Genomic DNA, 16796 nt, shown 5'->3' on the forward strand with positions numbered 1-16796 from the left:
CTGGTTTTTGAATCAGCGGCGTTGTTATTGACGCCATATTGCTGGTGTGGAAGAGTCACAGAGAGACGCGCGACGGCCACCGCCGCAGTCATCGCTCTTCATCGGCGGCTCTAGGCCGGGTAGCCTCCCGTCAAGCCGCCCCCACCGGCCTAGACACCCTCCCGGATACGACCCGGGGCGGATTTGCCGCGGGCGGAGCCTACAAGTCCAGCTGAGCCGGGCCCAAAGCTCCGGGCCGCTCCCTGGAGACGCAGGCGGAGCCGGCGGCCGGCAGGAAAAAGCCGAAGCGGCGCAGAGCGGTGGCGACCGGGCGTTTGTCAAGACCCGGCACTTCGGGAAGCTCTCCTCTTCCTCCGCAACCCCCGTGTCAGTCCTTCTGGCCGCTCCTTCGGTGCGAAAGGCCCGGCCGGCTCAGCTGCTGAGCCCCTTCTCCTTTTTCCTCCTCCTCTTCCTCCGCCCTCCCTTCCCCACCCCCCAACGGCTCGGCCATGGCGTGCGGCGCGACCTTAAAACGGACTCTCGATTTCGACCCTTTGCTGAGCCCGGCCTCGCCGAAGCGACGGCGTTGCACTCCATTGTCCGCCTCGGCCGCCGCCGCCTCTTCCTCTTCGGCCTCTTTTGCCTCGTCCCCGCAGAAATACCTGCGCATGGAGCCTTCGCCCTTCGGGGAAGTGTCCACTCGCCTCACCACAGGTAAAAGAGGGGTGGGGCCGGGGAAGGGGCGTTGGGCGAACGAGTGAGGGGGACGACAAGAGACAGTCTCGGAAGCCTCGGGAGAGCGCTCGTTCCCCTCCGAATGGGGTGGGGGTCGGGCCCGGCCTTTCCTTTCCCACAGAAGCCGTCGCCACCTTCCTTCCCTCCCTCCCCCCCCTTTTTTCTTTTTTTTTTTACTTTCGCCGCGGTGTCGGCACAATGGAAATGGCCGCCCTCCCCGCGGTGGGGGTGGGGAAGTGGCAAATACGGGAGAGGCCCCCGAAGGGGTTCGTCCTGGGCTGGGAGGAGGAGGAGGACCACGACTGTCGGCCTTTCTTTCTGCGCCGGTTTGGGAGCGGCGGCGGCCGGGGGGGGGGAAATACGCTTCCCACCGCCGCACCTTTGCCGCCCCTCCCCCCCTTGGGAGAAGGCCGGCCTGGGCGGTGCGAGAGGTATTGGTGCGGCGGCGAGAAAGAGGAACTGGGGAGTTATCGCGAGGGAGAGGCGGTGCTCTCCTCAGCCGAGAAAGGCTCGAATGCAGCAGCCCCCTTTCTCCTCCTCCTCTGCCCTTCCCTCCTCCTCCCCGCCACCCCCCCGCCGGTCTCTCTGCCCTTCTTGGATCCCCTCCCGGTGCGGGCGACCGATCGATCGGTTTGCTGGAAGCCATTAACTCCGGGGAGTAGCGTGAGCTCCTTTGCCTGGGCTTATTATAGACGGAGGGGGCCATTTCCCCGAGCTTCGCAGCGCAGGAGGGGCGGACCTGGTCGGGGTCTGCCATCAATCACCCCACTCCAGGCCGTTTGGGAAAGGGCCGGGCCGCCTTACAAGACGAGAGGACAGCTGCCTCCCCCTTCCTCTTTAGCTTAGGATTTTAAGGCCGAGAGTGCCCACGTTTCCTGAAGCTTAGGGATAAAGGGTGTGTTTAGAGTAGCAGCTACGATTAAGGTGGGGTATATGTCACACAAAGACAAATTAGTGGCAAAACCGAGGCTTGCTGGGTTGTCCCTCTGAAGGTGAGGATTACCTCACCTTACCTCACAGTGTGGTTTCTCATAATGACTGTAAATGGCCTTTTCTCCAGTATTGTTTTCATATCTCGGCTTTTAAGAAAAGCCTCCCCCCCCCCTTTCACACGGCTACAGTTCTTATTCCATAATTATCTAAAAGGCTACCTGCCTGTTGGGAATGTTGATTTTGCATCAGTTTACGAGATAGATGGCATTGCCATGTTAGTAAGGAGTGACACTGTACAAATATGCTTACATAGTAAATTCTTTTGACATGAGCATAAGACTGTGGAGATGTCTTTGATTTTGAAGGATGCTTTTTTAATGGACATTTTAAAATTATTACGTCAGAGTTTATGATATTCATCTTTTCTCCTGAGACTTCAGGTTACAATCTGAAATACTAATATCCTGGCCTATAAATTGAGTAACAATTGGCACCCCTAAACTGGGGTGAACTTTAGCCTACTTTTAACATTCTGCAAGCAAATATTTTGATTCTTCCTTGGCATTTGAGGAAAAGGATTAGATGATACAGCACTGAGCATTTATTTAGTATCCCATCAAATGTACCTGCTATTGCTGAATTTAATGGGATGCTAGAAATGCTGGAATATTTCCTGAGTGAGCAGCTTTTAGAGTCAGTGGGACAACTTATGTATCTTCATTATTGTTATAAAGTAACCATTGTTGAAACTAAATGCAGCCAACTGTTTATTACCAGATAAAAATGAGTGACTTCACTGAACGTAGAAAGAAATATTCATCTTAATATTTAATGTAAGTAAGGGTTTAAAATTGATTCGGTGCAGTGGACAGCTAGGCATCTCAAGTCATTAAACAGCTTGCAGTCATTGGAAAACACACTTTTGAAACATAAGGAGCTCCTGGAAAAAGCTATTAAAGAATAACGCTGTTGAAAGGTATAAATGGGTGGTTGGCTAAGCTAAGCAATGCCATTTAAAATAGAATATAGACAGGTTAATTGTGCAGAAACAGCCTTGTAGTTAAATATTTAATAATGAGGTTTCTAAGATCCTAATTAAGACAGGAGATCAATAATTACACACACATACACATAATTTTGTATTGTACAAAATCTGTCACTCAGATATGTTCCTTTGAAGTCTGTGTTCACGATATATGAATACATTTTCAATTTTTCATTTTCTTTCTGCCTAAAAAAATGCTTGCATCATGTTAAAAAATCTATTATGGTATAACATTCTGATCTAATAAAGATAGGCATATATTTAAACTAATGAGAACTGGGTAAAGCTAGGGAAATCCTAAGTACAAGCCCCTCTACTCTGCTGCTATGAAAACGTACTGAGCAGCTTTGAAATGTCCATTCTCTTTTGGTTGAACCTATCTTGCAGGAAAATTTGCACCTGAAACAGCTTTGCTGTGGAAGAATAACAGTGTTATTGCCTAATGAATCATAAGAATCATAGAATGAAAAAGTTGGTGGGGTCTTTGTGATTATCTAGTCTAACCCATGTCTAATGAAGCATTCTACTACTTATAGCAGGGGTGTCAAACTCGCAGCCTGGATGCATCCCATGTGCTGGCCACGCCCATCTCCATTTTAGCTAAGGGGGGAAAGGGATGTGTCATGGTAACAACATGTCATAGTTTGACACCCCTGACGTATAGCATCACTAGAAATATTTTAATTGTTAATTGTGGTATGTCAACATTTGTATTTACAATTTTCAGTGAGTATTCTGTAGATTTTTATAGAAATGTGTGGTGTTCCTTGCTGATGAATCTGTTATAGCATGGCTTTAGTTAATACTAATTTCTGATAACTTGATATTTGAAGAATGATAGATACTGCAGAATGCCTTTGGCATATTTCATAGTTTGTTGCTAGCTGTCATACTTCTATTATGGGGGTAGTTGATAGAAAACAGATGTCACACAAAACACAGGTGCTACTATTTGTATTACTATTTGTAGTGCCTGCAGTTCATATCTCATTAAACATTTTAGAAAATTTCTGTATCGCATGTTTATTTTCAAGGCAGACTCTATAGATTCAATGGACAAAATAATGTTAACCACAACTCCCAGAATATCCAGGCAGCATTGCCAACAGTGTGGAATGCTGGGAGCTCTAATTCAATGATTTACAATACTTCACTTAAATAAATAGCACAAGCACTCTTCCCCATAAAATAGGTCAGTTTTAAATGATCAATGCAACTTTTGTAGTTAATAAAATATCTACTAAATTATTTCCCAGCTGTAAGATCTTTAAATGTTGTGTATGGAAAAATATGCAGTGAAATATATTACATTTTTGTGCATATTTACCTAGAGGTAAATTATTTAACAGTAGGACTAGCCTATGTGTAAAATATAGGATTATATGCTAAAGTAATTGAAAGTTTTATTTAAAAATGAACATGATTATATTTGTATTACAGTATATTTATTAATGGGTTCTTTTCTATGGCTTAACTCCTTCAATTTTATTGTGGAAAGTAGAGAATTTCTGAGATTTGAGGTACTTGGGGAAAGAGAACTAGAATGTAAATTCAATAATTATTTATTTTGCTGGATTTGTAAGGCCACCTAATCAAACTTAAGACTGTTTTTCATTTAACAAAATATAAAATTAATACATTTGTACCTTTATGACACTTGTACAATACCTTTCCCCAAAAGATCAAAATAGGGGTGTGCTATGCTGTCATCAACAACTTTGAAAGGTTGGATTATACTGATCAGCACAAAGTCACCAAGTAAACATCATAGCTCAGTAGGAATTTAAATCTGATTTTCCTGAATTCTCAGTTTTACATACATACATACATACATACATACATACATACATACATACTCATTCCACCATATGGTTCCATTTCCAACTAAATAACCTTATAATAGATTACTAATCATTTCATTGCAGCTACAATCATATGTGTGGTATATACCTGGAATAATCCCATGATTTACTCAGGAACTTAAAAGAAAACATACCCAGAATTGAAGTATCATTTCTTGTGTAATAAGAGAATTTTGACTTAGCACACTCTTGATACATCCATTTTAATGAGAACCATATAGTGCATTATAAAGTTTTTAAATTACTAGATGGAGGCTTACATTTATTTAGAATATAGCTCTTTCAAAAATTTTCACAGTTGCTCGACTTTGAACATTTAAATTATCTAGTGAGAACTGTTTTAAACTAGTTCACATATGTCCATCATTTGATGACTTAAATGTATGACTGAACCATCATAGGGCATATTTGGAATGTTGGAATAATTACTGCCAAGATTCAGTGTTAATGGACTTGGCTTCCATTCATAAATGCTTCTGGCAACCTATGTAGTCATATGAGCCAAAGTCTTAGGACATTGTTCCAGTGAATTGCTTTTGCAACATTTTTAAAATTGGCTTGGTTGAACAATAGTCCCCTAGTACTTTGTATCCCAATATTGGTGGTGCCTTATTTGAAAAGCTGAAAGCCTGGTACTTCACAATTAAAAATTAGTAAAGTTAGTTAGAAATATTATTGACGTGTTGATAACAGTATTTGCCTTTATTATGTGAGATGCACCATACTTTGCATCAACTTGAGTGTATAGATATTATGTCAGTTGATTTTTTTTACCAGTTTAAGTCTCCATTGAATATTTTAAATATCCTCTTCAATATTTATTTTATTCCAAAAGTAAAATTATGTATTTAATATCTAACTTAAATAATATCAGAATGATAATAATTTGGGTTATATATTAAAATATTTTTCCTAGATTTCCTTTTTCTTAAAAATTAAAATCCGTACTAAACAAAATGCTGGCTATTGTGCTAGTATGGTTGACATGAATCCACCTCACAAAGTCAGTTCTATGTGTACTGCTTGAAGCAAGAATAGTCAGTATCAAGGATGCTATACCTGGAAGAGCACTTGATTGTCTTGAAGAACTAATATGTCTTGTTGCTGTATATACACTGATTACTAAATAATAATGACACTTGTAATAATAGTGTAACATACATTGAAAATGTCAAGCTATTTATGTGTCAAAGGGAAACTGAGGTTATAGATGGCAAAATAATAGGCATAATGTGGAAGTGGTGCTGTTTACATTATTGTGATGGAACAATGTTTACATTATTGAAATGGAACAACGTTGCATCATATTTCATTGAGTCACTAGAAAATTGGGGTATGATATATTGAATAAAATATATTATGAGAAGACATCAGTGTTAGATTAATTAGTCTGTAGTTTCTCCTTTCCCCATTTTTTTTAAGGAGAATAATTTGTCTCCTTCAGTAATTTGGTTCTTCACCATATATCCAGGAAGCCCTCAATATTGTTCTTATCATTCTTTAGCAATCTCATTTCAAGCTTTTGCCTTCCTGACATTAGCTTTGCCAATCTTTGAAAAATCCTAATGTGTTCCCTGTTGATGGCAAATCTGCATGAGCATGCATATTGTTTAAGCTCATTATCTAGCAGCATTTAACAACAGTCTTATAAAGGAAATTGAAAGGATTTAATTCAATACACTTAAATAGTTAAATTATTCAAATTCAGATAATTCAAACCACAATATTTTAATTAGTTAGGAAGATTTTCTCATTTATAGTGAAAATGCATCTGATATTTGATAAAAATTTAATATAAATTGATCAACATTCAGAATTTTTGTTTCTCCAGTGTACTGGAAGAATGATGATGATGATGATGATAATAATAATAATAATAATAATAATAATAATAATAATAATAATAATAATAATACAATTTAAATCAACTTAAATTCAAAGATGAGAATTAATAGTTTGCAATTATATATAGGACAGCAACCATCTTTAAAATTGTATTATGTTTTTGTTTTCTGAAGAAAGGTAATATTTAACAAAATCTTGATAAGCATTTTTTATTTTTTTAAATAATCATCCCCCTTGGGGTGTATCTTAAAATACAAGTTAGATTTTGGTAATAAATTATTCCTCTTTGATAAGAGGAATACAAGATTTATTGCTTTTTTCTGAAAAGAAAGGTTTGCTGTAATTGTATTTTGAATGTATTCCAGATTTTTTGTGTACCAGTAGAATTGTCTGTTGCTGATAGAAGTTTGGTCACTGGAGTTGTATGGCTTTTAAAAATTTCATCAGCAATCTTTAGCCCTGTGTTGGAATATTGACCCTGATAATTGCATATTTCAGTGGTCTAAGTGAGAAAATCAATGCTATGGTTCTTTTCAGATGAGAAAACAGGCTTAGAAAAAGTATTCTTTTTTATTTGGGATGATGTTTTCAGGATTTGTTCTGCTTGTCAGCTCAAGTTTAATTTGTTTTAAAGGATCTTGATTTATATTTTTAAATCACGTGGATCCTGCAACAATTGTGATAGCCAGCAGTCTTAAAACAATAGCAAGTGTTACATCAAATACATTTTGGGAGAATTAATTTAGATTTTCCTGTTTTGTTCAGGACACCTGCTACAAACTAATTACATTTATAAAGCACCAAATTCTGTTGCTATATTAATGGAATACTGCAACCATGTATGCTTATAATCATTTCTTTGGATTTTTTAAAATCTCAGATGAATTCATTATCTCTGACAAAACTGTATACTAAACATTTTGATGACATACTTCAGGATAAAAGCTTTTTCCTCAAATTCAGGAATGTAGTCTGTTCATCATTTTGTTTTACTTTATTTTTGAAGTCATGGTCAAATTTTTACCCCTTTTCCAGATGTACTTCATCATATACATATCTTTTAGTTGATGTTGCACTTTTACAGCATTTTGTTAACTGTTCTCATATTTTTAGTACCCTAGAATATAATTACAGATTACCTTTTGAATTCTAATCATTTTCTGAACTATCTCAGAACCTTTTAAAATCCATTTTTATAAAATAGTTTTATTTTATTTAAAAAGTCAATGATTTTTATATGCCCTGACAGGGAAACTGTGAGTCTGATTTGATGAAGGCATATTTCATAGATTTGTGATCAAGATGAAACCAGATTCTTGCAAGTTGGTAGCTTTTCTACAGTAATTATAAAAAAAACTGTAGAACTGATAATCCCTTTTAGTGGGAGGAATTGCAGCTGCTATCATGGGACAATTAAGGGGGAGAATAAGATTCCTGCCTTTAGCAGTGTGGATAGAGTACACTTCAATAATAAGTGTAGATTTGCTAATAATATTAGCAAGGGTGGCTAGTTGGCGCCTTCAAGCTTCATGTTGCTGATTTGGATACCCTTATGTGCACTGTAGTCTCCAATGCCCCATAACTGAACTTGTTTGCCTAAAAAGTTCATTATTGTAAAATAGTGGCTCATAGTTTTCTAAGTATAGAGATTTCCTAGCTAGAAGATTGTACATCTGAGATTGTTTTTACTGTTTTTCTTTCCCCCTTCAGTATTTTTTTCTGGGTATAAATGTATACAATTATTTATTGAGTTTATAATTGTTAAACTAAGCTTCCGTTGGGAAAGGCTGTAAGAATGAATAAGAGTCCATAGCATGAAAAGTTTTCTGTGAAGCAATTAAATGTTCTTGGAGATATAATAGGCATGCAAAAATATACTTGTTTGGTCATGAACAAGAAAGATTCTCAAATAACAGTGGTACCTTGGTACTCATCCTTAATTGGTTGCAGAAGTCAAAAAAATTTTCCCATAAGGAATAATGTAGTGAATCACATGGCAGCTGACACCGACAAGTTCTAGCTTGTTCCTTGAGTACCCAACGAGTACCAGTACAAAATTTTCATGTCACAATGGGTTGAGTACCAAATTCAATGAGTTTCAAAGCAGTTGAGTACCAAGGTACCACTGCAATACAATAATGGTTGCTTCTGTAGACATTCTGCTTTGGATGAAATAATATAGTATCTTCAATATAAAATATACTTGATTGCTCTTATTGAAGATACGTATGCAGCGAACAATTAGAGATAGTCCTGGACTTAGACCATAATTCAGTCCAAAATTTCCATTACTAAGCAAGACAGTCATTAAGTGAGTTTTGCCTCACAAGTGAATCAATGCAGTTGTTAAGTAGTAACACGGTTAAGTCAATTCCCCATTCTTATTTATTTATTTATTTAATTTATATTGCCGCCTATTCGCCCATGGCAACTCGAGGCGGTTTACACAACGTAAAACCATATTTAAAACAAAAAATAAAAATAAAAACAATAAAAACTAACAAAAAGAATCAAATAAATTAATAAAGTACAATAGGACAAAATTTGGGAAAACAAAAAACAAAACAAAAATTCAAACACCAACTCTCCCTCCCCTCCCCGACGACAGCAGATCACACTAGCCACCAGATGGGCTCCATCCCTCCATCCCTCTCTGGGTTCCCCAGGCCTGCTGGCAAACCAGATCTTCAGTGCCTTTCGGAAGAGTGTTAGTGAGGGGGCCATTCTAATATCGGGGAATGGTGTTCCTGAGAGACGGAGCCACCACTTTGCTTATCAGAAGGTCGCAAATGGTGAACACATGACCCCAGGACACCGCAACTGTCATAAATACATGCCAGTTGCCAAACATCCAAATTTTGATCACATGATCATGGGGATGCTACAAAGGTCATGTGAAAAATGGTCATAAATCAGTTTTTTCAATGCTGTTGTAACTTGGAATGGTCACTGAATGAATGGTTGTAAGTCAAAGATTACTTGTACTGCAAAAACTGTGGATGCTTCTGTAATGTAACGTAACTATCCAATGGAACAATATTATTCACATGTAGGAATAAAATGTGTGTTTTATACCTTTCTTGGTCTCAAATTTGGAAAGATATATGAATTATGTTTTTACTAGTGTTATGTTGTGGAAGGAAGACATAGGTATTGGTTATGTTCTGCTAATTGTCTTGCTATTTTCTAGGGGAAAGCATATATCAGTGGGCATAATGCTGTTTTCTTTATCTCCATCTATAACTTGCAGCTATATGAAAGATGTGAATAGGGTTGGAAATTGTAGTATGATTTTTAGCTGATAAATTGAATTGATAAGTTAAACTTCTGAAACAATTGACACTACCTTTAATGCCATTCATTAGAGTACTTTCTCTTATTTAAAATTGTTTGAAATGATTGAGTTAGACTTCATAATCATATTCAATATATTTCTTTTTTCTAGAGCAAATTCTGTACAATATAAAACAGGAATACAAACGCATGCAGAAGAGAAGACATCTAGAAAACTTTCACCAAACAGATCCTTGTTGTTCTACTGATGCACAGTCACAAGCATTTCTCCTTTCTGGACCAGCTTTGCCAGGTGAAGATTTTAGAATTTGGGTCAGATTGTGTTTTTCTCTAAACAGAGAATCAAAAGAATCACAGTGCTGTATTATTATTACTAGAATGAGTTTAAGTTAAAATGTAATGACGTTTATCCAGCTGAATAGATACTGCTTGCAGAACAGGTTTTGGTGTTCCAGCAGCTTGAGCCATCCTTTCAGTGTTAGAGATCTTCCAGAACACACTTGTAGGGTAGGCTGGTGCAGTAATGAGAAAGAAAAGAGACACAGTCTGTTAAATTTACAGGTTTGAGATAGTTTACAGTATAAGCAAAACAATATAAACCACATCAACAAATCTGATTAAGCCCAAGAATTATTAGTTTCCATATATATGCAATAGAAAGATCTTGAGGGCCTGTAGGTTGGGGACATCATCACCTTGGAAGGCAAAGCAATGCATAAGATATGGCCACCAATGGGAAGGTTCCTCATCAGTCTTCACAGTTACTGCCTTAACGTTATGCAACTTACAACTTCAAATTTTTACAACATTTAGGTTCTTGGAGTAATATTTAAATTATTAACAATGTATAATATTTTAGTTATATCCTTTCCCCATCTTTTGTTGAATGAATTTTGCATGATAAATGGACTTGGAATAACCCATATTTTATAAATTCAGAAATGAATTGAATTGATGTTTCATTTTTTGGGAGTAACTCTTAACGATGCTAAGCCTCACTGGAAAGAAAAATAATTTTACTAATTGCTCAAGCTTTTTAACTATCCATTGTCACTTCCCTGGGAACATTGCTATGAGGCTGCCTAATCGTGGTTCAATCAAGGAGAAGCAATGTAATCTGGTTGTTTCCGTGCTAGATTAAGACTGGGAAGATCCATGTTCTAGTTCACCTTCACCTGTCAAAGCTGTTTTTGAGCTAGCCACTTGCTCAAACCATTTTACTCTATGGTATGCCTCCTTAAGCTTCTAGAGAAAATGCAGGATGTACATCTAATAAAAGTAATATAGCTGATGTAATGGGGCTGTGAGGGGAAAGAAAAATTAGTGAGATCTGTCCCCCCTTTCCTATCTTTAGGAGGTCATTGGGGAGTGAAATTCATGAGAATTCTGGGTCATATTCACATTTAGCCATTTGTAAATAAAACATCTGAATGGGAAATTTGACATACCGTTACTACATCTGATAGACCTTTATTTATTTATTTAGAAAAGTTATATTGCCATCTACTCACAGCAACATACTTCTATAGTTCTAACTTGTGTGTGTGTGTGTGTGTGTGTGTTCGGGTGAGCCTTCAAGTCAGTTTTTTACTCCTAGTGACTGCTTAAACTAGTCCCTGCAATTTTTCTAAGCAAGGGTTTTTGAAGGTAATTTACCACTGCCTGCTTTCTAGGCTGAGAGTGACTGACCCAAGGTCATCCAGCTGGCTTCTGTCAAAGGCAGGACTGGAACTCATGGTTACCCAGTTTCGAGTCTGGTCGCCTTGTTCACTACAATAAGATGGCTCTATAGTTATAAAAATTACTGATTTTAATATATAGCCAACATATAATTCAGAGGCTTGTACTTAAAATGTACTAAAGCTAGTAGGCTATAAATGCAGTCATTTTAATTAGAATTTAAGTTATATGATTGTAATCTGATTCTCAAAGTACTTTAAAGTGAACTATTATCTGCATTAATCTAGAAGATGCCCTAAAGCATACTTGAATTACCTCTGGAAATAATTTGTTCAAAGGTACTTCATCTGCAGCGTCACCACCACTGAAAAAAGAACAGCCCCTCTTTACTCTCAGACAAGTTGGAATGATCTGTGAACGCTTGCTCAAAGAACGTGAAGAGAAAATTCGTGAAGAGTATGAAGAAATCTTGACCACAAAACTTGCAGGTATGATAAAAACAAAATGTAAGTCAGCTATTTTTTTCCCATCCTGTTGCTTGGCTTGTTGATATGAGTTGTATGACTACATATTTCTGGGTGGCAATTTCTATAGTTTAGTTTCAATAATGACCTTTCTTGCTTTGCAGGAAGAGTATGATTAATTTACACCACTTAACTTTGAAATCATTTAGGTTTTTTAAGATGTTTATAACTATATTTAACCACACTAAGATTAATGTTTAGGAATTCTGAATGTTCTTAGCTAACATTTGGTAGCTTCTAGGTTGCCTGCTTCTTAGCTTGACAAATTACAGTTGATGAGGATGGAGAGGAAGATGGGATACTATAAGTATCAGCACTCTGTATTAATTCACATTTTGAGAAGCATTTGACTAAATATTAAGATACCAACAGTAACTACTATATATGCTGCAAGTTTCCTTACATTTTGAGTATCATTCACTAATAACAAGGATGTCAATCACCTGTTTCAACTTTTGTTAAGTCACATAAGGGTAGAATCTGGGTTTTCCTTAATGTAGAGCAGAGGTGTCAAACTCAAGGCCCATGGGCCAGATGTGGCCCGTGCGGTGCTTAGGTATGGCCTGTCCTGGAAGCAGCAAAGGACCAGCCCACATTACCTCTGCCAGTGGAAACTGAACTTGGGAGGCCATGTGTGATACTCCTGGGCTCCGTTTTCAGCCACGACAGCCTCCTGCAACCCTCTTTCAGCGAAAACTGAGCTCGGGGAGGCTGTGCATGGCCCTCCGAGCTCCATTTTTGCTTGCAGAGGGCTGGAGAAGACTATCGTGGCTGAAAACTGAGCCTGGGTGGGCCGTCGTGACCGAAAACGGGAGTCCCAAGTGATGTCAAGCTGGCCATACTCCCTTGTCATGCCTTCCGCCCCCCCCCCCCCCCCCCCCCAAGGTCAAACACAATCCTGATGCAGCCCTCAGTGAAATTGAGTTAGACACTCCTGATGTAGAGAGTGAACTATATCTCCTTTTATATGAGAAGATTTCAATTGTGCAATAGAGCATTCTCCTCAGGGATGATTTATCCTTGTGGAAAATGAAGGAAAGACATAACTGTTATGCCAGCAGTTGAGAAATTTGCATATATCTCCATATATTATATGCAGTGGAAATGTTATTGAGTGAAAATATTTTAGTCAAATCTTGGTAGCATACTATTAGCCTTTTCTGCATAATTAAGAAAATAATTGTCAGTGCTAACCACAATGTAATAAAATACTGCGGCATTATGTCCTTAGGCTATGCCACTTGTGACCCTTTGAGGTCATCCAAAATATGCAGCCCTAGACTGGAGAAAATGCTTAATTGTTTAGTCATAATACTGAAGGAGCTGATACAATATGGATAGGGTAGTGGTTTATTTTCATGAGGGAAGGCAATTCATCATCCCCTTGACATTCACTCAGTATTTCTTCAGATTATACCACAACCTTAAAAACAAATTTTAAAGGCACATGGAGTAAAATAAGATTCAGGTTTCAGCTAGCACATTCATCTGTGTATGCTAAACATTGAATTCCATCTCTGGATGCACTGTTGAAAATAAAGGATATTTTCCTTGTGTTGTCTTGTAAAGAAGCACTTTTATATATGGTACCTTACTTTAAATATTCCTTGATCACAGAACAGTATGACGCATTTGTGAAGTTTACGCATGATCAGATCATGCGACGATATGGAGAACAGCCTGCAAGTTGTAAGTATTTTAAGCTATCTCCCTTGATGTTAGATTTTGGTGGCTTGAGAAAGTAGATAGAATGGAGTGGAGTGGAATTCTCCACTTTTCTACTCTTCTTTCTAAGAGTAGAATCATCCCAAATGTGGAGTGATCTTCACAGGGATATAGTTTCAACTGGGTTCTTGCTGAGCTTTAGTTGTGTAAATTCTTTGGTTATATTATTTCTTGACTTGATTCTTTTTTCCTTTTCAGATGTTTCATGAATCATGTTTTCTGCATATGTGGGCAGCCCTGAAACCTAGTTCTGTTGTTGCAAGCTGTCCTTTAAAGACTTGCAACAATGCCATATTCCCTCTCCCCTCCCCACCTCCTCTGTATACACTGGTTATTTCAAGCTTTTGTCAGTGGCAACCACTCTTATGCAGCAACTGGTTTTGGAGTGCTCCCTGATGTCAGTACCACCTGGATGTGGACCTTTGCTACCTGTTAATACCAGTGGTCTCATTTGCTGTATCATTACAATTTGGCTTCTGTTAATAAGTTTGAAAAGTAAAAGGATTAAAACTGGTGTATTAGAACTCTGCCCTTAACTGGTTGTGTAAATAAAAGTGTAGAATGACACTTCTGACTGAAGTTAGTGTGGTTTTCATAACTGTGCACTGCAAAGTTGTATTCACAGTTAAATTAGAATGGAATCCCTGGACAACTTCTAAGCAAATAGCCCACAGTACTGCCTGTGAAATAGTGAAGGAGGGCATTTTTGTATTCCATGATTTTTTGGGGGGGTTAAGAATGGGTTTATATAAGTTCTCATTTTTGTAGGTTTTATTTATTCTATCAGTCTTTAACAAATGTTTATTGCTGCAATTTTTCAGTGTATCATTGTTTTACTGCCCTTGTAGTACTGGAATTTAGTTGAAAGAATAAAACATTTACTTCTAACCTGTGTTTTTACCTATATAAATGGCATTTTTGCCATCATTCAAATAAAATAGATGTGAGTGTACTAAATAAATCTTCTATGTTTAATATTTATTAGCCAATAGTTCAGAAAGAAAGGTATAGATACGAATGTTTTAGAAAGCTTTGTTGTTAAGGTTGACTGGCATGCAGAGGGCTAATTTAAGATTTTGTAGGTAATTTTGGCCCTCAACAAGCATTCCTTTCACATAAGTTGTATGAGCAAAGAGGGTATGAGCATGCTACCTTCATTCCTCCATAGTTTTCATCATCCTCATATGTAGAAAAGTGAACCTTCACTGGAGAACCTCCTGTAGTCACAACCCTTTTTGTATTGTTCCTCATGGAAAAATCAAGCTTCTAAACTGTTAGCAAAGCCTTCACTGATACTGAAAGAAGGTGGTTTTTGCTTTTGCTATAGGCAGCCACCTTCCTGCAAGTGAGGCTGGCAGAAATTATGAGTGAAACAGGTATAATCTCTTCATGTTCCTCTTCTCACAGGCATACCTTACATAATGAATATGCCTGAATATTTTTTGATCTCAGAAATGTGAGATTAACCAAGATGCTTTCTGAAGCAGCATACCTTTGAGGAGCAACTACTTTAATGTTTTTAGAAACTTTCTGCATCCCAGATAGAAGGTTTTGAAAATTTCAAAAGCAATTTGAAGTTGGAGAAAATTGCCTCAATGTTTATCTCAGTGGCTCTTGTTTTCCAAGTTTAAAAAGAACATGTTCCCATAACACACCTTATTTAATGGATAATTGGTTTTTACTTCTGTTACTGTGACTGAATTCAATGTGTGAACCTTTTTTTAGGGAGTTACCAGATTTTCCTGCTTGCAGCTGCAAGATTGTAAAGCTGTTGCCATTTATATGGATAAAGAAAACTTGATTAGACCTTTTGGACTATTTTTCACTCTTAAGTGAATCCATTACATTTATTGACTTTTTACAGTGCTGCTGCTACTGAATTCACTACAAAAGCATTTTAATTATACTCTCATGTTAATGTTCATGTTTTACATGAGATTCCCAGACATCTTGCATTTAAATACCCATCTATTCACCTCTTTGCTTTGAAACAAATTATTCTAAGCAAGAAGTTAGTATTTCATCTTCCTGGCACGTATGTAATTTTAACAAGATTTCTATTACAGAAATTCTGCCATTTTGATTCATGGATTTTAATACACTTCCGCTGTACATTTGCACTGGATTGTTGGCTTTGAACCTTTGAAAAACTAAAGGGGAAATAGTGCTAAGCCGTTGGATATACCTTGCCACAGAATTGACTTAAAGCACATGGTATAGTTATTGCTGCTAAGATCAAGTGCTTTTGATTCCCTAAGGTCTGTGAACTATAAGATAATTATTCTGAGGTCTTTGGAAAGCGATGTAAAACATGTATTTGATATGGGGATGAGGGGCACCAGATGGAGGTTCACCGGAATATAGTACCTTAATTAAAGTGTTTACATGCTGAAATGCTAAGTCTGTTCTTCTCCTGCAGCGGTATTCATGAACAGTTGGTAGTCTTGCAAGTAGAAACCTCCCTATGGGATGGTAAAGAAAGCCTTCTTTGTGCATTATTGGCAATTTGCTTTACATGTCATTTTTCTTGCAAATAGTTGCAGTGTCTGTCCCTTGCAAAAATGTGTTTGCAAATTTATATTCGGGATAATAGGTTTATTGAGAGGGCCTTCCACATTCCAAAATGATTAGTTTGAGAATGTCAGTTTAACAAAACTGAAAATATGTTCAAAGACTGTTTCCCTGAAAATAAGACCTATCCCAAAAATAAGACCTAGCACATGTGTCTAATATAAACCCTACCCCCAAAATGAGCGCTAAAGAATATGTGGCGTTACCCACCCATTCCATCTGGTTGCTCACAGAGCCACAACCATGAGGTGATAGAGGTGGACCTACCCTACGCGCCCTGCACCAGCTTACCTCCGGTCCCCCACAGCCAGGCCATACACACCCCAACACTTTGCAGCCATGTACAGCAGGAACCTACGTGACCCGCCAACACACTTCTGTTTGCTCGTGGCCACAAAGGAACCGGAGGTCAAGTGGTGTGTTGCCAAGGCAAGGCAGGTGTCAGGACATGGGTAGCCTGGCTGCAGGGGCCCTGAGGTAGGCTAGTGCGGACTGCAGCTCCACCCAATCCCCCCCATCTCGCAGCCGCAACACTAACACATCCCTTGCCTTCCTGTTCCATTTTGGCTGCAGAAGTAGGCCGATCGCCATGTGGGCTCCTGC

General features: G+C 38.2%; 1 protein-coding gene across 1 annotated transcript; it reads left to right on the forward strand.

Moving 5' to 3' along the window:
* The first annotated feature begins 35 nt into the window (after positions 1 to 35).
* AKIRIN2 (akirin 2) lies at positions 36 to 14510 on the forward strand. Its single transcript, XM_026726754.2, has 5 exons — positions 36 to 693; positions 9845 to 9985; positions 11712 to 11861; positions 13515 to 13586; positions 13821 to 14510. Exons 1-5 carry the CDS (start codon positions 489 to 491, stop codon positions 13829 to 13831), a joined length of 579 nt encoding a protein of 192 aa, XP_026582539.1. The 5' UTR covers positions 36 to 488; the 3' UTR covers positions 13832 to 14510.
* Positions 14511 to 16796: the final 2286 nt, after the last annotated feature.

Source organism: Pseudonaja textilis, chromosome 1, assembly GCF_049901715.1.
Source record: "Pseudonaja textilis isolate UNSWEBS1 chromosome 1, rPseTex1.2, whole genome shotgun sequence".
Classification (NCBI taxonomy): Eukaryota; Metazoa; Chordata; class Lepidosauria; order Squamata; family Elapidae; genus Pseudonaja; species Pseudonaja textilis.